This window comes from Hemiscyllium ocellatum, chromosome 25 (assembly GCF_020745735.1).
Source record: "Hemiscyllium ocellatum isolate sHemOce1 chromosome 25, sHemOce1.pat.X.cur, whole genome shotgun sequence".
NCBI classification, from domain to species: domain Eukaryota; kingdom Metazoa; phylum Chordata; class Chondrichthyes; order Orectolobiformes; family Hemiscylliidae; genus Hemiscyllium; species Hemiscyllium ocellatum.
The window spans coordinates 15,923,215-15,946,606 of record NC_083425.1 but is presented as its reverse complement, the minus strand read 5'-3'; the positions used below and the strand labels follow the sequence as shown (position 1 = coordinate 15,946,606).

At 39.8% G+C, this 23,392-nt stretch overlaps 1 protein-coding gene across 1 annotated transcript in view; it reads right to left on the bottom strand.

The window, feature by feature from the left end:
• Positions 1-6,913: 6,913 nt before the first annotated feature.
• Positions 6,914-23,392, bottom strand: part of map2k6 (mitogen-activated protein kinase kinase 6) — a 125,010-nt gene continuing 108,531 nt past the window's right edge. Inside the window, exon 12 of the mRNA XM_060844481.1 lies at positions 6,914-7,831. Coding sequence (XP_060700464.1) covers positions 7,754-7,831 — 78 coding nt within the window. The 3' untranslated portion in view covers positions 6,914-7,753. The remainder of the gene's footprint in view (positions 7,832-23,392) is intronic.

Sequence of the window (23,392 nt, the reverse complement as noted above, 5' to 3'; positions counted from 1 at the left end):
CATAAACAGGCACTCAAATGATATCTCATTTCAATATCAACTTCAAGCTAAAGTTATTTGCATACAAGTCCAAACAGTATATTCGCATATTGCATGCTCATCCCTTTGAGTATACAGAGGTAAATAGCACATCCAGAACACAGCTTAAACATTAACAATGTCTTAGACACCAGCAGAACATACTCGAAGGGGAATGCTCAAAAAAAAACCCATGGCTGCCTTTTTTTTGGTTTGCTTACATTTCAAGACTTGATCTTCACTTTTTAAAACATTCTGATATAGTACCTGATGACATGGTTGACAAGTGGTATTTCTATGGCGATCAACAAGGATTATACCCAACGCCAACAACTGTAAAGTTGACAAAATAGTTGAATACAAGTTTAAAAGTTAAATACAAAGTCAGGCTGAGGACTCAACCATGAGCAATCAATGACATTTTAGATCTACTGCCAAAAAAGACAGAGGACTGCAGTCTGGACTGCAGAACTTCTTCATATTGTGGTAATGCAATTAGAAAGTTACTTTTGACTCAATGAATGAATTTGATTAGTCCTCCTGCATCAGGCAACTGCGCGATTTAAATATGCCCAGTTCTAGCGGCGAATTGTTCAAGACTGCCAAGAGCTACCTATCCTTTGTTTCACCAGACAGCAGAAGCTGTCAAATTAACCACATACACAGAAAGATCAGACTGACTGAAGAATAGTGGCACATTCAAGTAGCATATGACTAGTGTTCTGGTTGCAATTCAAACATCAACAAGCACAAGGGCAATTATACAGAAAAAGCGTATCAGAAAATCCAACATACAATTAATCACTGCTGCATTGTACAGGAGTATGCATAAATGATAAAAGTACACTTCTCAAACCATAATCTGGGTTTGACAAGGAAAAGATTCAACAGTCAATTTCTCTCAATACACTTGACTCAATACTAATCTGCCACGGGGAACAAGGCCATCAAAAGACGGGAATCTGTTCAAATCGTACAATTCAAATTCATGATTACTTTGTCCTTGTACATACTGACAGAGGTTATGTTTTCAATTGCATATTTTTGGCAGGGGTTTAGGGGATGGGGGGTGGGTGGGGTGGTTGCAGTGAAGTTGGGCTGTAAAGAAAGCCACTGTTTACAAGAAAATCTCTTTATAAATAGCCAAAATATTTCGCACAAAGAAGTAATAATTAAAGGGCCTGAAGTTAAAATGACACAGAGGTACAGTGGAAAAAAGACAAAGCAAGAAAATATTCACTTGTCTTGTTGGACAAATATAAATTCAGTTTTTTTCCACATTTAAATTAATAGTGCAGGTTAAAAAATGGGGGAAGTCACCATTGGTCCTGAGGGTCAAACAGCTGCTTACTCATTAGACATTGAGGCAGCTCATGCGAGTTTAATCTGAGAGTCACCACACCTCAGGATGAAAAGGTAGACCTTGATGGTCCCCTCAGCCAGTGCAGGCAATGAACCCACACTGTTGCTATCACTCCACTTTGTAAACCAACTGTCTAGCCAACTGAGCTAACTGACCTCCTACAGTAGTGCAGAGGATCACAGAATGAAAGGTTGATACACAGACACTAAAAGAAGTCATGAGCATCTATTATAGCATAGCCTCTGTGAGCCCAAATTCTTGAAGATGGCTCATAAGTATGAATTCAAATAAATAGCCCATCAAATGCAGTGTTTCTCTTTGAAATATCAACTTCAATAGGTTAGTAATGACGGGTCTCACAACCCATGCAAGGCTCAAGAAATGTTTTCTTTGAAAAAAAATACAGCTTGATTGTTCCACTTATTAAAAGGTTGAATAAACAAAAAAACTTTTGAGTGCTCCCCCATTAAAGCTGCAGTGTCTCTCTGTTTATCTGCAGGGTACATTTCAAATGTTAATGAATATCAAACCTACACACACTTCATTTTAACAGTCCTTAAGATACATACACAATGGAGTTTTTAAATTAGCATTAACACAGTGTTGCATCCACTTACTCAAATCACTGATAAAGGAGAAACATGATATCCACTGTTATATTAACACTATTTACGGCAAGCTTATTAAACATCCAAGGTGACAAAATTGGCATTGGTTGTACAGTATAGGTTAGAATACATCATAAAAATAGAATAGAAATGAATGTTTGCCTTACAACTCAAATAGTTTCAGTTTCAACAAGGATTCTTAAATTTATATGTTGTAAAGGAGGCAATTGGCACACTATCTTTCAATGTGACTGACCAAAGCAGAGCATTACTGTGTAAGAGATCAGATTCAAAGAAACACATGGCTTCCCTCATTTATCATTCGGCAGATGGCTCTCCTGGCCACTAGCTCTAAGGTATTAATGTTCGAAGCTCTTGTGGTGTATTCGGTCTACAAGAAACGTGATCTCCCCATCTCTCGGAGACAGGTGTGGTGGTGGGAGGTTGAAAGCAGACAAACCCCTTCACAGAAAGTAACCACATTAAATAATAAACTGCTCTGAGCTGTCCAGCTCCTCAAGACCTCATCAAGGGGTGACAATACCAGTGAAGACCTCCAGAGGAGAAAGCATCGTGACTACTATTACACTATTACAGTGAGGAGGCAAGAATTATTCGGCTTTTATGTCTTGTGATCTCGTCAGGCCACAGCGTGGCTGACATTACCAGCTCGGGCCAAGCGAAAAATGAGGACTTCAATGAGAGATTGCGAAAGAGTGGCTGGAGCCTTACTGAGTTGATCATCAGAGAGAAGCAGTAACAGTCAGTCCCCAATAAAAATAAATAATCAGTTTATTATAAATAACATTATATATCATTGCACTGCCCTTTACCATCAGACTCTGCTGCAAGTGGCAATTCAGTTTTCAAGAAGTGAGTAGACCCCTAGATTCCTCACATGGGACCCCTCTAGGAGGTGAACTGCATTCCAAATGCTTTATCAGTGATTTAAAAACCAGATCTCAGCTCTGAGTCTGCTCTCGAATCACTTCAGATGTTAAAAGTATTACTTCCATCCTCTTGATCGCTTGTAAATAAATAGTTTTATTTACCTCCCCAGTGTAGTGCTCAGGAATAACATCTCACAGAGGTCCACTGTATTAAATGTTTCAGGCTGCTCTACAACGGTCACTGTCTTAAAGCCAATTCATTCCCTTCTCCCCTCATGCTGCCCTCTCCCACCCTCATTGTGATTCCGGTGGGAAGTGGGAGGGCAGGCGACGAGAATGGTTCACCATTTCGATCACAGCAGCACACATAATATGAAAGCTCAGTGAAAAGCAATATTCATGCTCCTCCCTTCCGCTCCAAGGTAAGAGGCTTCTCCTGTTCTAGCTGACTGAGAAGGGGAAAAACAGCAAAAGAATCCCCTCACCCAGCAAACTAACTGCAGGAGCAATTATCAACCAGCCTCTTGTGAGGGGCAGGGCAAAACAGCAGAAACAAAATTCAACCAGAAGTGGAGATTTTCACATTGGAGCTTCATGTTCAGCAGAACCCAACTGTTCATTGGCTACCAATATCCCATAACTTAACAGTAAATGATAATAACTCCTTGGAAAGACAGGTCACCATTGGAAAGGAATAAAGCACCTTTACTTTCTCATTTCCACTTCCCCTGCTCAATGCACATCTTCCAGATGTCAAATAAATGAAGCAAAATTTTACACGAATGATAAATAAGTGAACTCAAACAAGTTGTGCAGTACATTTGCCTACATGTACATTGAAAAGGACAAGCTTATTTAACACTATAAACATGCACACCCGCACACTCAAACCAAAATGTTTAGGAAACAAGATCCATAGAGGGCTGCTAAGTTCTGCCTGGTTTTCAACTCACATGCAAATTGTAAAGCAGTTTAAGTATGTAGAAATGCTTTTCACCTTAATCATCCCAAACCCACCTATTTAATAATAAATCTAAACTCATGAGGCTGATGAGATTAAAATGCAATCACAGTAACCAATGGCAGATGACTAAACATACCCCTTCAACAAATTGCAAAGCAAAGGGTCACTCAGAAGAGCTTGTACTATTAACGTGGTTAAACCTTAGATGGGTTTTAGCAGCACAAAGAAAGTTCTACCAACTTGCACAACATTGTCCAAACAAACATCTACAGGTTGTAAAAAAAAATTCATGGCTCAATGACCCAGAGCTAAAGTTAGCATCGATTCGATGGTGCAAGAAGGCTGGAGACTGGGTGAGGGGGGGAAAGAAGCGTGATGCCCCAGTGACCGATACACTGTCACATTCTTCAATGCACTTACCCTGCCTGCAGTTTTGGATTCTTCAGCACATTTCTCATATCACAAATATAGTTCACAAACTCAACTTGCCCAGTGAACCAGTCACCTGGTTTGTAATTTAATTGATTTGATGAAGATCACAGGTAAATCATTGCTGACCTTCAATTTGAAAACATTACCTCTCAACGTCAAGGTATGGAACAAGGCAGAAATGCCACTTTAGGGTTTTTAAATCAACTCAACATTTAACTAGTTGTAATAGTTTCATTTACCATCACTCATCCAACCACTAATATAGGCAGAAACACTGCACACTCTAGAAGATATCTTGAGATTGTCAACCAAGAACAAAAATATTAGCCACATCAGTTTTGGATCTTCATGAGAAATTAGGGTGAGGTGGAAAAATTGGAGCAAAGACATGATTGAACATCAGAAATAGCATCCCTGGATTCAAGAGAAATTTACTGATCCATGTGGTTAGTCAGCGGAGATTCAGGTTCTTTAGGAAATAAAGTGTGGATCATCCCACAATCTACACAAGCCACAGCTCATATATGTGCACGGTAGCCCAAGAATAGACTGATACTCTCATCTGCTCAGGCATGCAATCAATAGGGAACTTTACAATTTCAGGGAAATTTTGGAATCTGAGTGAAATGCAGAGTTTTCCTCTCTCTCTTTGAATTCAGCCAGGAGCAATAGATGTTCTTGTTTTGACTGAAGACATATAAATGAGATTAGACCTAAGGTGAAGAGCTAACCTGATTCAGCTGTATGAGCGTTCAGTTTTCTGAAAAGAATACAGAGCCCTATTTAAATATTAACTCTTACTATTCCTCTCTCGCAAATTTAGGCAAATGTAAAATGCCACTTCGACTCTTGCTGTGGATGTAAGTTAACACACTCGGTTTAAAATTGCCAGCACTTGGCAAAATTTTAGCCCTGTTCCTTTGTCACGCTAATGTGACATTTTGTTTTAATTAGAATGACGTACACAAAGGCTGAAGTATAAGAAATAATGAAATGGTTAACCAACCCTTCAAAGGCACCAGGATTGAAGTGCATCACCTTAATTCCACACCACAAGGTAGTTGAGGATTTTACTTCAGTTAGTCAAAGTGGGGCAAAATACCAAAGGGAAACTATTGAAAAGTGAAGCTACCTCTTCAAAAAAAAAGTTATATTTCTCCCACTGCCTTTCAAAATAAAATCCAAAATTGCAGGAGATGCAGCACCTTCAGAGGGCTTTTAAGGATTCCCCAAGACAAGAATATCTTCTGAGGTTAACATGTCTCCAAACTGTTTTGAGAACTGCAGCAAACAATTGGGGATTTTGGAATTTCAAGCTGCTCTATCCAAAACATTCAAGCACTGCTGCATATTGCCATTTTCAAACTTAAACAGCTTTCGGTGAACAGAATCAATGCAAGAGATAAATGCTTATATTTCTTGGGCACTAAAATAATCTATAAAACTGACACAAGAGCAGTTCTGAGGGACTGTTAACATGGTTCAGAATAATATTTCCTTCCAGCTCCTGCATCAGGAAACAGTGGAACAGAAATGGCACCCAGAATTGCTCCAACAATGGACTTTGATTCCAAATGCAAAATCATTGAGATGCCATCTATATGTCACACAGCTAATTCTGTGCTTCCCAGTGTCAAGTGAGACTGCAACAGTTCTCCTTAGCATCAATAAGAAGGTTTCAATACCTTCATGATCAATAACCTATTAGTGTTAGGATAACACCACTGCTAAAATGCACCCCATTCTGGTATGAAAAACCAAAAGTTAGAAAAATGAGCCTTGATAGCACCTCACAAAAGTGATGCACTCCAGCTTAGCGGACGAGAATTATTCCTGACTTACTAAAGGGTGGAAGACAGCAATGTGGACAACCTAGACAGTAAATACTGCTGTTTGACTGGTGAGTGTAACAGCGGTTGTGGAACCCCAGTTGAATTGATCGAGAGAGGATGGAAGAAAAATTAGTGACAAGGAACATAACCTTAGGAGAGGAGGTTAGAAGCTGTAATATTAGAATATTTGATTTTCCAATAAGGAGACACCTCAGGATCACAGTTACTTGAAACAAACATTCAGACTTGAACTTTCCCTATTGAATGAGTTCTACATGTCATTCCATTCATTGGGGAAGAACAGATCACTCTCTTATCACAAAGGATTGGCTACTATTGGCACGGATGACAATACCCAAGTTAGCGGACGTCAGGAATTAATTGAGTAGTTGCTGACTAAAATATTTCTTTCCTACACAGTCCAAGACAGCTGAAAAGGCATTGACACCATTATAACCAGTAAAAGGAAGGGCAGCTGAGTTTTAAGGAACTAATCTTTCCTGTAAGGTTTGTACTACATGGGCCAGAAATTCACAACATTCAGTTTCTCACCCTTTCTCTTTAAAAGCAAAAGCAATTCAAAAATATCTTGATTTTCAAAATAACTAAATTATGGGCTTATTAAAATCTACTTCAGCCTTTAGGTGACCTGTACAAGTTTTATGTAAAAATACAATCTTCATCCTAACCACTTAATAAAATACTACTCGCAAAAATTAGTTGGATGTGCACACTATACAATATTAGGCTGGATAAACTAACATCTGAACTTTTCTTTTAAAAATAAATTACATTTTATAGGGATATCACTTTTTGTTAGTGCAGAATTTAGCACTGTTGGTGAAAATACAAAAAAGATTCAGATAGATTTTGACTGCATGGAACTAATCTGTCCAGAGTACAATTTATGGGGGTGGATCATTACCTCGGTGTGTCCAGAGTTACTCTTATGGAAGTGAGCATATATTTACACATCACATTATTTATACACAAACAAAAGTCACACCATACGTAGGCAAAGGAAGGGGTAGACGTGTTAAGCCAAAAGCTGGCTCCACCATAGCACCTCCCATTTAAACTGGTTGCCTTCACACCCATTGGTTTGCCTGCAATCACGCAATTTTCAGTGCACCTATTTAAAAATACACACACACACGCTTGCACACACAATGCAGCCTTGCATCAAAATTCTACAACTTCAGAAGCTAACGTGGCCTTTAAGAGACCAAAGTCTGAGGCAATGCAAGTCTTCATCACAGTCACACAGTGAAGGCTTTGCAGATAATTATGAGAACATAACCCACTATTCACTTAAATTAAAAAAAAACAAATTATTAAAAAAAAAACCTACTCCCAATTATTGGTTTTTGCAAGTCAGTCGAAAATTATTGACAAAGGTTTTTGAAAGGACTCCACAGTACCACTCAGACATCTAGAGGAGCAGATACTGGGCTCTCTCTTTTCAGCTGCACAAGTTTACTAAAGATTTCCCCCCACCCAGTTCTTGCCAATGGCCAGAGTTACTCTGAAAACTCTTGATATATTTTCCAAGATCAACACTGACAGAAAATATCCTGTGACTTCATCCCAAAGCAGAACATGTAGATGGACCAATGGCAGAAGCCGTTGTATAGTACGGGAATCTTTCAATCTCCCAAAATAAGCTTCACAAACGATGCCACATCCGTGTCTTTGGATTCGTGCAGTGTGAAGAAGGGATGTTGCTGGAGAGAACAAAGAAACACAAGGGTTAGAGTTCAAAGAGTGGCTTTGTTTTTATTTTTAAATATAAATGTTCAAAGAAATCATTTTTACCTTAATTTATAGTTCCCAAAGACCTAAAGATGTCTGCTAATACATTCAGTCACAGCACTGAGCATAAAAGTTTAGCCTGACAATCCAACACACAGTACTGAGTGAGTGTTGCACTACTGGAGATTCTGTTTTCTGGATGAGATATTAAAAAGGGTACAGAAAAGTTTTATAAGAATGTTGCCAGGGTTGGAGGGTTTGAGCTACAGGGAGAGTCTGTAGGTTGGGGCTGTTTTCTCTTGAATGTCAGAGGCTAAGGGATGACCTTATAGAAGTTTATAAAATCATGAGAGGCATGGATAGGGTGAATATCAAAAGTCTTTTTCACAGGATAGGGGAGTCTAAAACTAGAGGTCATAGGTTTAAGGCGAGAGAGGAAGGATATAAAAGGGACCTAAGTGACAACTTTTTCACATAGAGGATGGTGCGTGTATGGAATGTTCTGCCAGAGGAAGTGGAAGAGTCTGGTACAATTACAACATTTAAAAGGCATCTGGATAGGTATATCAATAGGAAGGGTTCAGAGGGATATGGGCCAAATGTTGGTAAATGGGACTGCATTAACTTAGGATATTCGGTTGGCATGGAAAAGTTGGACTGAAGGGTCTGTTTCCATGCTATACAGCTCTATGACTCTATGATCAAAAGTTCTGTGGCTGTGCTGGACAACTCTGACTCTATATTAAATCAGGACCAAGTCTGTCCCATCAGATGGTTTTAGAAGTTTATACGCTACTGTTTTGAAGAGCTGGAGAGTTATTCCCGGTGTCCCAGCCAACGTTTATCTCTCAATCAACATCAGTTAAATGGACCATCTGCTCAGTGTCACATTGCTGTTTGTGTGGAGTTGGTACACATAGGTCAGTGCGTTCCTTATAACGACAACAGCAATCATGCTTCTGAAGTACTTAATCAGCTATAAAGTGCTTTAGACCCATCACGTGACCAAAAAGATGTTACATAAATGCAAGTCACTCTTCTTAATAAGTGCTGTGCAATCAAAGACAAAATGTTTTCACTTTGAATGGTGTTTTATACAAAAAGTATATTCTCTCTTTCAGGGGTAATATTCCTTCCTTCCAAGTACTTATCCAATTCACATACCAACATCTCAACTAACATGGGAGAATGTAACTTCTAGCTGGACAGCTGAACAAACATAACTTTTCCTTTGTTACCTCACCTGTGTAAGTGCTAACAGAATCTTTCTCTCTCTAACAATCTCGCATGTCTGATTCTTGTTCCCTACTTATCCTTTCAAATCCTTTCACAATTATGAACTTTCAGTTGGTCCCTCATAACTAGCTATGTTAAAGAAAAAACAATTTTTAAGCCTTTCCTTCATACATTTCCCTGGGTATCATTCAAGTGAGCTGTCACGATACTAACTGCACCACACACCTCAGCCCTGCACAAAATATTCCAAGCTGTACTGGATGGAGAAAGTCAGTCGGAGAAAAGGGGGAACTAATCACTGACAGTAACTAGCATGGGAGTAAATTATTTATAGGGGAAACAAGCCCTCTACAATATATTCATTAAAGTTAGACATGGACAAATGGAAAACCAAATATAATCTCAGCATGTTATCAAAGTTCATAGGACTCTCCTTGTAGCGAAATGAACAATGCAGCATATTCTTGAAAATATCTGGAGTTGAGTGCCCAATGCCTAACCACAGGCTATGCGTGGAGAAGTTGGAGTGACAGAAAAGGAGGTATCGCCACAGTATAGTGAATATCCAAATCACACTCCAACTGTCCAGACAGAAATGAACTGCAGAAAACTTCAATTGTTCAGTTTGGTTTGCGTCGACACACACAATATTTTGACTTTTGGGATATTGTTGGAAGGATTAATAACGGATTGAACCTTGCTATGAACAATCCTTTGGTGGTCAGCAGGAGTGGGACTGGAACCCAGCATCGCTATCTCAAAGCCAAAGACTGTATCTACTGGGCTATAACATCTCCTACAACATGAACAATAGAAAGCCTGAGTAAATATATAGATGCCTAGGACTATACTTCCAAATAACTAGGTCTACAGCATCTGACAGCAAGATGACCAATCTCACTACTGGTGGAGGAATGGTGTGTGACAATGGAACAGCACAGTACAAGATACGATGATCTACTCAAATGGTAGAACATCCTCATAGGGCTGAATGGCCTTCTCCAGTTTCAATAACTTACAAAATGGAATACAGTTTAAGCTAAAGAAACATTAATGAGATCCATGAAGCAGACAGACGCTTACCAATTTCCAATGCCCTAAATATCTGATCACTATTATCTGTTAAAATCTGATGAGTTTTCAAAGCGATCTCATTGGATTTCATAAGATTTAAGCATGGCAACAGATACATATCAACTGGCCCCTGTGCTATGTGTGCAAATTTTCCCATCTCTTTTCATCCAATCTTACCTTTTGGTTTCTTTTCCCACTTTATGTACCTAACTTGCCTTAATCCAACACTTCACCCAAACTATCTTCAATTGGGTTCAAGGTTCTGGATACTAACCAATTGAGGTAAAAGGCTTAAGAGGGCAGAATTACACGTTCAAGGCTATAATGCAATATCCCTGTTCCAGACATCAGAGGTAGGCAGAGCAATTAAACATGAGCCGATTCATTCTGCTGCATTCATCACATACCAGAAAACAAAGGCATTTCCATTCGAAAGAGTACATGAAAACTAAAAATCTTGAGAAAAATATTTCATCGGAAAGAAATTATTCCAGACCCTTCATTGCCATTTCGGAGACTGCGCTGTCGCATCAGTAACAATTCAATCAAACCCCATCTTCAATACTCACACTTCCATTAAGGACAATGTTACTTTCTAACACTATTCTAATAATGTCATAAAACTAAGAATAGATGGTGCCATATTTGTGACTTCCTCAGACAAGCCACATCATTTCACAAGGCTGTAATCTTAATACGTTGCGAAACCACTTTTCAATGATTTATGTGGTTTGTGAACTACAAGTATCAGAGAGCCAATACTTCCCGTTTTGCTTATTTGAAAGCCAAGATCATTTTTTCCATGACTACTAACCTTCATAAATGTATAAAATACTATGAGCCAGTTTGTTTACATAACACCTTTACCGTAGGGCTTAGTCTGCACTGATGCGAAATGTGCTCAGACACCAGCAGGTGTGAATTCATTTTTCCATTTTAAAGATTCCACAGCCGATCCTTAAATCACTGCTAGTTATTTTTAATTAGACGGTTCAGCCATGTGTGACACAGGATTGCATTTTGGTACAACAAACAAGGGGTGGGCTCATACAATTTATTGTAGAATAGAGGGACCTAAGGGTACAGATACATAATTCTTTGAGGTTTACAGCATATATGGGGAGGGTGATTACAAAGGTGTTTAGCACGCTTGCCTTCATTGCTCTGTCCTTTGAGTAGAGGAGTTAAGGAGGTCATGTTGAGATTGTACAGGTCACATCCAAGTTTCGTCCTCTTGCACCGACCCAACCAGTACCCTTCCAACGACACACTCACCCTCAACAATTTCTCCTTCGAATCCTCTCACTTGCTTCAAACCAAAGGGATACCCATGGGCACCCGCTTGAGCCCCAGCTATACCAACACTTTGTCGGGTATGTGGAACAGTCCATCTTCGCAGCTATACTGGCTTCATTCCCCACCTTTTCCTCAGCTCCATCGAAGACTGTATCAGAGCCACCTCATGCTCCCATGAGGAGGTAAAACAGTCCATCAATTTCATGAGCGCTTTCCACCCTGGCCTGAAGTTCACCAGGACTGCCTTGGACACCTCCCTCCCATTCCTGGACCTCTCAATCTCCATTTCTGGCAACCAACTCAACACTGACATCTACTTCAGATTTCGCTGCACTTTGGATGCTGCCTGAACTGCTGTGCTCTTCCAGCACCACTGATCCAGAATCTACTTCAAACCTACTTAGCAAACTGGACTACACCTCCTCCCACCCTCCTCCTCTATTCCTTACTCCTAAGTCCTCCACCTCCACTGCATCTGCTCCCAGGATGATCAATTCCATCATGGAACATCCCAGATGTCTTCCTTCTTCGAGCACCGCAATTTACCCACGTGGTCAACAATGCCCTCCAGCGCATCTCCCCCTTTTTGCACACCTCTGCCCTTGAATCCCACCCTCCAGTTGCAACAAGGACAGAAACACCCTGGTCTTCACCTTCCACCCCAACAAACTCCAGATACAGCACATTATTCTCTGTCATTTCCACCACCTACAGCCAGACCCCACCACCAGAGATATAATTCCCTCCCCTGCCCTTTCAGCATTCTGCAGAGACCATTCCCTTTGTGACTCCCACTTTAGATCCACACCTCCCACCAACCCACCCTCCACTTCTGGCACCTCCCCTTACCACCGCAGGAAGGGTAAAACCTGCGCCCACACCTCCCAGCCCTCACTTCCATCCAAGGGACTGTAGTCAATGAGTAGAATTCTTGCTGTTCTTGGTGTCAAGCTGTTCTAGGGAGTGAAGGGCAAGTGATATGGCATCTGACGCGGATCTGTTGGTCCAATAGGCAAATTGGAGTGGGTCAAGAGTAGTGGGGAGGCTGGGAGTTGATTAATGCCATGACCAGCCTTTCAAAGCACTTCATGACCACTGAAGTTAGTGCCACTGGGCGGTAGTCATTGAGACTGAGGCACAGGAATGATGTTGGCCCTCTTGAAACAGGCAGGGACAGTTGGTCTGCTGCAGGGAGAGGCTGAAGACCTCCCCAGTTGATCTTCCTATGCCCTGAGTAGAGTCATAGTCATAGAGTCGTACAGAACAGAAACAGACTCTGAAGTGAAACATGCCATGTAAAAAGTTAACTTGAAGCTCATAGAAGTAAGCAGCATTAATAAGTAAAGTGACACTGTAGCCCATTTCTGAAGAAAGGCTGCTATAAAGGTGAAGGCTTGCACTGTACCTTTAAGGGAAAGTTTTGCACTGAGAGCTTGCAGGCACCTGTCATGTGACTGAGTAGCAGTCTCAGAGTGTACTGGAAATTTGAAAATACGTAACATTTGGCTGTGAATAAAATGCCTGAGTTTAGTTGCGATTTTTACGTCAATTTAAATTGAACCAGTTAATTATGATACTAAAAGCCAATTGATTTTGAATTTATTGTTTTGCCAACATCAAACCAATGAGACGATCTGCTAAGAATATAAAGAAGCAGACATTTTGACAGTTAGAGAGACCAACTTCCATTGACAGAGTAACTGTCAGCAACACAGTCTCTACCAAAGATACCTTTTTCATATGAAGCATCTTTGCAGCAAAAGACTGAAGACGATCCAGGGAGAACTACAGAGGAAGACAGACAGCGACGACGACAGCCGCTATGTGGTTTTGAAATTAAGTTGATGTAATTTTAATACAGGTTTTACAAAATGGTGTATTGTTATACAGTGGGTGGCAAATAAAAAGCAGTTAAGAGAAAGGAGGGCTTAGAGTTGTGAATAGTTGTTGTTTAATGTTCACTTTTTGAGTTAAGAAGTAAACTGATATCATTTTTCTTTACATAGCGGAATTTGGGAATTCTCTGTCACTCATACTTTAACAGATTACAAGGCGAGGTGAGCTTTTCTGGGTGTTACCCTTTGCTAATTAACAGATGGGTTCACCACCATGCCGTAACAGTTTGGGGGCTCGTCCGGGATTTGGGCAGGTTTAGACAGATGTAGTCTGAGATGTGAACAGATTTGAATTGATTTGGGGCACGAAAAATCCCAGCAGATTTAAAAATTTGCCAATTAATGTCCAAGATCTTTAAATAAAATGTAGGTGAGACCATTTGTTTAAGTTTGGTTAAGTGTGGTTGGTTAAACAAAAAGTGAGAGAAATAGCTCTTACGATTGCTAAAGAGGTTCTGGAGTTTGAAGATGATTCCCAAATTTGCCAAGAACGTTAAGACAGACAGAAGAAGGACTTTCTTTTAAAATTAACAAATAGATTAGAATTGGGTCTAACCAGGGACAAATGGAAAGCTGAAGTTGTAAGGAAGTTAGTCAAGCACTTAGATATGTCAGAAAAACAGACAAGTGCAGTCGAGTTAGAAAAACTGAAATTACAACTGAGGAAAATGGAGTTAGAAGATAAAGAAAGGGAAAGGCAGGAGAGAGAAAGAGAGAGAAGAAAGACAAAAGAGAGACAGGAGAAAGAAGGAGACAGAAAGAGATAGAAAGTTCTTAACTGAGCAAAGAGAGAAAGAAGAAAGGGTGAGGAAAAGAGAGAGAAAAGAAAGAAAAGGAGAGAGAATTTGAACCTCAGAAGTTGGGACTTAGGAAAGTCAAGTTGACAGAGTAGAGATAAAGAGATAAGATAGTTAAAACACTACTACATGTTCATGAGAAAGATGTCGAAGCCTTCTTTATTTCATCTGAAAAATCGGCTAGGCAGATTGAGCGGTCAGAGAACTTGTGGGTAATGCTAGTTCAGACTAAGCTAGTAGGCAGCGCTAGTGAGGTATTTGCAACACTGTCAGATGTGGAGTCAAGAGATTATGTGATGTCAAACAGGCTATTTTTGAGTGCTTATAAATTGGTACCAGAAGCGTACAGACAGCGGTTCAGAAACATAAGGAAGGAACCAGGCAGACTTCTGTTGAGTTTGAAAGAATTAAACATAGTAACTTTGGTAGATGGGTGCAGTCCTTAAAAATAGATAAGACCCTCGAGGCTCTAAGAAAAATTATTCTGCTGGAAGAGTTTAGAAACTCATTTCCAGAGATGATAAGAATTCATGCGGATGAACAGAAAGTTCAAGAAGTGAGAAGATTGGCAAAGATGGTGGATGAATATACATTGGTGCATAAGGCAAAGTTTAGCTTCTGGCAAGAATTTCATCATGTGAGGGATAGAAATTGGCAGAGGGGAGATCCTACGCTACAAAACAAGGAGTAGAGAATACTGGTAATTACTTACTACAGGTTAAAAAAGAAACCTAAGAGGGTGAAAGGCCTCAGGTGTTTTCACTAAAATGAGATGGGACACAGAAAATTACAGTGCCAGTGGTTGAAGGCCATTGGGAAAAGGTGTTTTCACTGCCAGAAGGTGGGAAATGTAAAGACACAGTGCTGGTTGTTAAAGAAAGGCACTGTGGGAAAGGATGTGGTAAAAGAAACTAAGCCAGTGGCATTAGTGAAAGTCGTAAAGGAAACCCCAAGAGGAGCCGAGGAGCTGCAGTAGAGCGCACGGCCCAGGCTGGGGCTGGGTATGGAGTTTGTGCCTGATCTCTAGAAAGAATTCGCCTGTGTGGGTAAAGTTTACTCAGAAGAAACAGGGGGACAAGGGAAAGAAGTTATAATTTTGAGAGATACACTATCTAACCAATCTCTAATAACTTTTTCTGACCTTTTACCGGGAGGGTGGTAGTTTGTGGGATAGGTGGACAGAAATAAAGCATTCCCTTGTGTAAGATCAGGTTGGAGTGCCAACACAAGACTGGGGGAGTAACAGTGGGAGTGATTGACAGTGTCAGCTCCAGGAATACAGTTCGTTCTTGGGAATGATTTAGCAGGATCCAAAGTGGAAGTGACACCCCTTGTTGTGGAGAAGCCAAAGGAAGACCAGGGAACTCAGGAGTTAAAAGAAAATTATCCTGGAATTTTTCCAGACTGTGTAGTAGCAAGATCCCAATATCATAACTCACAGCACAAAGCAAACATTAAAGAGAAAAATGAAGGGGTTGAGGTTCAGTTAGTGGACACCCAGTTTGACGTAATGGTGCAGGAAAAACCCGAACAAGCAGAGGGTCAGGCAGACTTGCTTAGTCCTGAAAGACTAAGGGACTTACAATAAAAAGACGAGACAATAAAAGATATATTTGTGGATGCATACTTAGCAAAGGAGTCAGAGGATATTCCTGAAGGTTATTATCTTAAAGATAGAATCCTAATAACGAAAACGGAGACCACGACAGGTTAGTGCAGAGGATAAATCAGCAAAAGTGCACCAGATGGTGTTGCTGGGAGCATACAGGCAGGAAGTGTTATGGGTAGCACATGAACTACCTGTAGGAGGTCATTTCGGTACGAAAGACTCAGGCTAAGGCACAAAAGCATTACTATTGGCCTGGAAAGGATAAGGATGTAGTTAACTTTTGCTGTACATGTCATATGTGCCAAAAGGTTGGTAAGCCTCGGGCGGTAATAAAACTAGCACCTTTGTTGCCCATTCCCACATTCGAAGAACCTTTCACAGGGGTTAAGAGTGATTGTGTAGGTCCCCTCCTTAAAAGTAAAAGTGGGAACCACTACTTGCTAACCATAATGGATTTGTCCACCAGATTTCCAAAGGCAATTCCAATATGGAGTATGAAAGCAATAAGGATGGTAGAGGAGTTAGTAGTTTTCTTCACACGGTATGAGCTACCCAGAGAGATTCAATCAGACCAAGAGTCTAATTTTACTGCTCGGCAATTTAAGGAAGTCATGGATAGCTCAGGTATACAACACTTTAAATCCAATGCACATCATCCTGAATCCCAGGGAGATTTGGAAAGGTGGCATCAGACTCTGAAGATTATGTTGAGAGCATACTGCCAAGATTACCTGAATGAGTGGGATAGAGGTACCCCATATTTGTATTGTTTTCCATTAGAGATGCCCCAAACGAATCTACTCAGTTTACTCCCTTTGAGTTAATATTCGGATATGAAGTGAGAGCCCCCTTGAAATTAATTAAAGAGAAATTGACAGGACCAAAGTCAGAGATATCACACTTAAATTATGTGTCAGAGGTGAGGGAGAGATTAAATCAGGTAGGTGAGTTAGCTAAACAACATCTGAAGAGGGAACAGCATAGAATGAAGCAGGTGACAGATAAAACCTGAGAGACTCGGACGTTTTCCCATGGGGATGAAGTATTAGTATAGTTACTAGTCGGAGAAGATCCCTTCAAAGCCAGGTTTAGTGGTCCCTATCAAATTGAGAAACAGTTGAGTCAGGTAAACTATCTGGTAAAGATGCCGGATAGGAAAAAAACTGTATCTGGTATGTCATGTGAATATGTTGAAACCTTATTATAATAGAGAGAGGGAACTGGAGAAACGAGTGTTAGTTACTGCCCTGTAGAATGAGGAATCAAATCCAGATGTCATGGAATTTGATGCGCCTCAAAATACATTAAATAATGAGGAAGCCCTTGAGCAGTGGGATAGGTTAGTAAACTATCTGTCAGGCACAAAGAACACAGTTGAAAGCTTTGTTGCAGTAGTATGAGGACATATGTGGGAATAAGATGGGGATGACTAATGTTATTGTGTGTGAGATAGAAGTAGGGAATGCTGTTCTGATAAAACAAATCCCTATCAGCTTAATCTTTTCAAAGCCAGACAGGTCCAGAAGGAAGTGGATGCGATGCTCAACAAAGGTATGATTGAACTGAGTCAGAGTAAGTGGAGTTCATTGATTGTGTTAGTTCCCAAACCTGATGGGATTCAATGATTTTGTGTGGACTATCAGACCATCAATGCTGTAAAAAAAAAATCAGACTCAAACCCAATACCAAGATTGGAGGACTATGTAGAGAAAATTAGGCAAATCACTTACATCACAAAGCCAGACTTACTACGTGATTACTGGCAGATATCTTTATCAGAGAAAGCAAAAGAAACCTCTGTGTCTGAAACCCCAAATGGGCGATATCAATTTAAAGTGATGTCCTTTGGAATGAAGAATGCACCCGCCACATTCTAAAGACTCATAAACAGAGTTGTGGCTGGGTTAACAAACTGTGCAGTCTATCTGGATGATGTAGCAATCTTTATTGAGTCCTGGAAAGATCACATGGTACAGTTGGTAGAGCCCTTTGAACAAACAAGAGAAGCAAAACCAGTAATAAAGAAAACACAATCCACAAAGGCAGAGGTGATGTTCTTGGGACATAACATTGGTCATGGGAGGTTGACCCCAAGGAATGTAAAGATGAAGGCTTTCGAGGAATGTCCACAATCAACCTCAAAGAAAAATGTGCTTCAATGTTTGGGACTAAGTGTAGTGGCACTGCTAATAGATTCATTGAAGAAGAACACAAAATTTCATTGGACAGAACAATGCCAGAAAGCGCTTGACAATTTAAAAGCAGTATTAACCACCATACCAGCTTTCACTCCACCAAATGTTTTGAAACCCTTCAACTTTGCAATTGATGCCAGTGACACAGGAGTTGGAGCTGCTCTGCTACAGGATGATAATGATGGAATTGAATAGCCAATTGGTTCCTTTTCAAATAAACTCAACATCCACCAGGGAAAATACTAAATCATTGAAAAGAAATTCTAGAGGAACCTCAATTATCCAGATATCAATTATCCAAATTTTGGATTATCTGAACAAGATCTCAAGGTCATATAAAAACATTACCTCAAAAAGGGAAGTGAATTTGGACTAGGTGTATGGAAGATGATGTGAAAGCACGGGCAAAAACAAAGAAACACAAGTACCTCAAGCAATAATGACTTTTGTTTTACGTAGGAGTTAGTTACAAGGTTTTTTGCAAAAGTAAGTGCTTTATTCCTGTCATGGGCCGTTTATGAAAAAAAATGGCAGAGAAAGTAAACATATGCGTGAAGCACTGTTTCTATCGCAAAACTGAGTTCAACGGTAACTGACAAATGCTCTTATGATTGTAGCAGCTGTTCGGGACCTTTTTTAATACTGGGATTTCATATATTTATGTGATGGTAAGGGTTTAGTCCTTCTCAGTTTATCCTGCAATTTGCAGAATGCAAAAATTAGTTTGTTTAAATAGCAAAGTCATCAAAATTATAGATTTAAACAAACTCTCTGGTAGAGCACAGCGTTGGATCAGTATAGCTTTCCTTGTTTAAGGTCAAATCTATTCTCCGAATAATCAATAAGCCAAACAAAATATTGCCTGCCTAACTCGTTTACATAATCAAAGTTCCTCTGTATTGAGTTTGGTCCTGGCCTTAAAACATTTTAATGTTTATATGACAAATAATGTGTCAGAGACAGTTGTGTGCATGGATCACAATCCTCTTTCATTTGTGGAACAATTTAAAGACAGGAATATGAGACTATTTCGTTGGAGTCCTATGTTACACACATTTAATTTACAAATTGTACACGTTGCGGATCGTAAGAATGTGATAGATGTGTTATTGCTGATTTAACAGATAAAGTATACATAAGATGTGTGTGTGTGTGTGTGTGTGTGTGTGTGTGTGTGTGTGTAGAAATTAATATGAATTAATGTCCTATGTATTTCATTGTCGTGGGGTTAAGAATTAGAAAGAAAATGCACCCATCTTTTCATTATGATGGTTCATTTTTTTCTTAAGGTAGGAGATCTTATGAAGGTGAAGGCATGTACTGTACCTTTAAGAGAGCGCGAAAGCAGTTTTGCACTGAGAGCTTGCAGGCACTTGTCATGTGACTGACTAGTAGTCTCAGAGCGTACTGGAAATTTGAAAATATGTAATTTTTGGCTGTGAAACAAATACTTGAGTTTTGGTTGCTATTTTCACAACAATTCAAACTGAACCTGTTTAACTATGCCCCAGGATACTAAAAACCAATTGATTTTGAAGTTATTATTTTGTCAACATCAAACCAATGAAACGATCTTCTGCTGAGGGTATAAGGAAGTAGACATTTTGACAGTTAGACAGAGAGACCAACTGCCATTGCAGATTAACTGCCAGCAACACAATCTCTATCAAAGATACCTTTTTCATAAAAAACATCTTTGCAGCAAAAGGCCAAACATGACCCAGTAAGATCTACAACCAGAAGACGACAGACATTGACACCAACAGCTGCTATGTGGTTTTGAAATTAAGTTGATGTGTTTTTAATACAGGTTTTATCAGAACAGTATATTGTTATAATGTTGGAGATAGATAAGAGTTAACAGAAAGGGGGCCTTAGAGTTATGAATAGCTATTGTTTAATGTTCACTTTTAGAATTAAGGAATAAATTGATATTATTTTTCTTTACATAGAGGAACTTGGGAGTTCTCTGTCACACATACTTTAACAGATTATGAGGTGAGGTGAGCTTTTCTGGGTGCTTGGTTTAATTAACAGGAGGGTTCACTGCCATAGCATAACAAGGCTAAAACATGTCAATTTTCAGAAAGGTGATCTTACACACCAGAGAGATGCATGGTTCCAGATACAACTTTTTTTAATGAATTGACTATTTCGGCTGACGAAGTCAATTGCTGCTGCAATTTTCAAATCAGGAATAGCTTCTGAAAGCATACTCTGATTCTGTGTTTGTGTGTCCTATACGCTACTTGATCTGCTCAATATAGTTCACATAATGTGGTTTGGAAGCCACATCTTTGTACCTTCCACGGAATAACAATGGCAAATAGCCAGTCCTATCTCTGTTCAATATAGGTGCCCATCTGGAATATGTTGAGATGGTTTAAGAGATGAGGATGGAACTGCAAATAATTATGCAGTTCCAGTTGAAGAACTTCCAGACTACTTGCTAAGAAATGTGGGTTAGAGGATCCCACATTGCAAGAAGATTTGCTCTGGTACTGTGTATGGTAACGCTATTCTTCCTAAACAGCAGAGAGGACTCAGTGCACAAAAGAAATTTCAACGTGTGGAAATGATTTGTAGCAGCCCCCTTTATTCACTCGTTTAAAAACACAGATGCTAGACATTCCAAACCCATCACAACTATCAGCACCGATCCATCAGGATTTGTGCAGGAACGGGATTGTGTTGTTCTATATCCTGCTCCACTGACATAGAGAGAAAAAAAACCTACAGAACTGATTATTCTGAAATACCACAGATGGAAAAGTGTAATTGTCTAAACATTATGTTGTAGTTCCCAAACTGAAGTTCCCTTTTAAAATAACCAGTTATCTGGAAACGCAATGTAGTCTTTGGGTTATTTCACATCTGGCTCCTCTGTAGGAAGCCCTTCCAACCTCTCAAGCTCGAATCCTGATCAACTGGCAGGTGAACAAGTTGGCAGCAAGGTCCAAGATTACAGTGTTCCAACCCATGCTGGAGATCACAGGCTGGCTGACCGCTGTACTTACTCAATCCCTGCTGTAGCAAAGGGGGATAATGGCACAAAACCCATGTGAAAGCAATTCCTTCAGATAAGAAGCTGCTTTCATTGACCACTTGCTAGGGGCTGGGCCCCTCACAACCTCAAACCTCAGAAGTTTCCAGAAACTTTTTCACCGTTGCACTTCGAGATCACATGGCAACATATTTTGAAAACGATACACTTCCTCTGAGCACGGAGTGTTCTTTTTAAATAAATAATTAAAAAAGCATGCTTGTCATCACCTGTGACATCCACGATTTTTTTTGGTTAAACATTGATGCAGATTACAAACACGTGGAATGAAAAAACCACAGAACAACACTGCATTTAAAATGTAGCTTTTCTCTGACATTTACTCCATGTCAATGTGGCTAGGATTTCCAAAATAAAAAAACAATAAAATCTGCTCTTGAAAGAGAAACTAATAAAGTGTTGAAGGGTAGGGAGTGATTGATGCTAATGCTGCAAATGATCAACATCCTCCAGACAGGCTCTTACAAATGCTACTTTAACCTGCTCATTTCAATACTCAGCCTGTTGCCTGGGATGTACTTTGCTGCTATCATTTCAACTCAAAATGTGAGTAGCCTTTAAAAACACTATGCTGCAAACCACTCTGGGATGCCCGATATAAGTGCCAACTCTTTCTATCCTAAACAATTTCTATTATTTGAAAATAAATTTTCTTATTAATAAGTTATCTAAGAGTTCAGACCCTAGTAAGGGGTCAATGTTACTAGAAACAGTAGCATACAAAGTCTCATTTCCTCATAGGGTACAAGAAGCATTACTAAATATTCGGTGCGATCTTGGAAAAACCAGCAAGGACTTTAGTGTGGCAGAGTGAACATTTCTAAACTTGTGGGCTCAGTTCTAGTTCATTGATAGATAAGAAGAACATTTGAGATGTAAATTTGAGAGAAACATCAGTTACAGGACAAATGCGAACTAGGAACACAGTACGCTGTAGAACAAACTGCATTTCTGTCATTCCCTCCTGACAAAAACAAATTATGAACACTGCCTTGATTTGTTGTCTCTCTCTGTTTGGGACACTGAGTAAGCCCAGCGACTGGGTTATTGAAGTTAGGAAACTGAAGACCCTCCTTTTCCAAAATCTCTCCTTTGAAGGAACAAAGGGAACAACATCAGACAAAGTTAAACTTCAAAAAGGCAATCAGCTGCCTGACACTGTGCAGGGTAAAGCATGGTCTACTGAAGGGGTGGCAAGGCACAAGGTCAGACTTGCTTGCCCTCAAAGTTGTTTAAGGTGTGAGTGATCACAGCAGAATGAGGGAAACTGAATATTTGAGAACCTAGAGGCTAAGCAATGGGATCTCTCTTCAACCAATGAGGTTTAAAGTTTCGGAAATTAATTGAGGAAAGAGGGTGATTGAGAAGGAAGTTAATTCAATGTCAAATCAAATAATGAACCAACAATGAGGAGGAGGAAAGATGGGGTTGGGTAAGAGAGATAAAAGATGACAAAAAAGGAACCTTGGAAAAAAAAATTCAATATTTTTAAGTTAGAATGTTTCAGACTTGAACAAGCTTCCACACTGGTCATAATTCACTTTTAGTTACGAGGCAAGTGGCAGTTCTTACCACCCAGTTCTTAAAAGGGTATTTGTGTTTGTAACAAATTAGCATAATTTTGAACTGAGTGTAATGGGCGAATGTAGTAAGTTCCTCAAAAAACAGAGTGCGTGTAGCTCCAAAGCTGCAATGGTATTTTTGTGGCAGTAAACGTAACTCAAAGCAATAACTTCTGGTCTTCATAGTTAACTGCAAATCAACACTCTACCCTACTTGAGGATGCTGTACAATTTACTCAAATAATACTGTCTCATTATTCCGATAGCAAATTCTTGCTCACAAAACTAAAAGCACTGGAAATATCCAATAGACTGCTTCTGTGGAATATAGAAGCTGTACAAAGTCCATGATGCTGAAAATGATAAAACTGTAGTCACCTCACAAAGAGTTAATCCAGGCTGATTTATAGACAGAGCAAAAGGAGGACTGTTGCAACCCTGCACAGAGGCTTCTGGCACTCAAAGGCAAGTACTGATTAGTTATTGTCGCAACATCGCTGTCACTTCATCTGCTTTATCACAACACCATTGTCAAGAGTTCATGTTCAAAGGAATAAAGATCAATTGGCTCTCAAATTCCTCTTACTCACCCTCTTACCAATTCTGGGTACTGCCACTGCAATCAAATCATTGAGCTGTAGGCACAGCTGTCAAATTCAACCAAGCTTCAATTTAAGAAAGTGCTGCTTTCTCGTCAGAATCAAGCCTGAACCACTTGTACAAACAACCCCAACAGGAGCAAATCTTGTGAGGATGTGTTTTAAAAATGCATACCTCTAACCAGCAACAATATTCATGGCTTTGG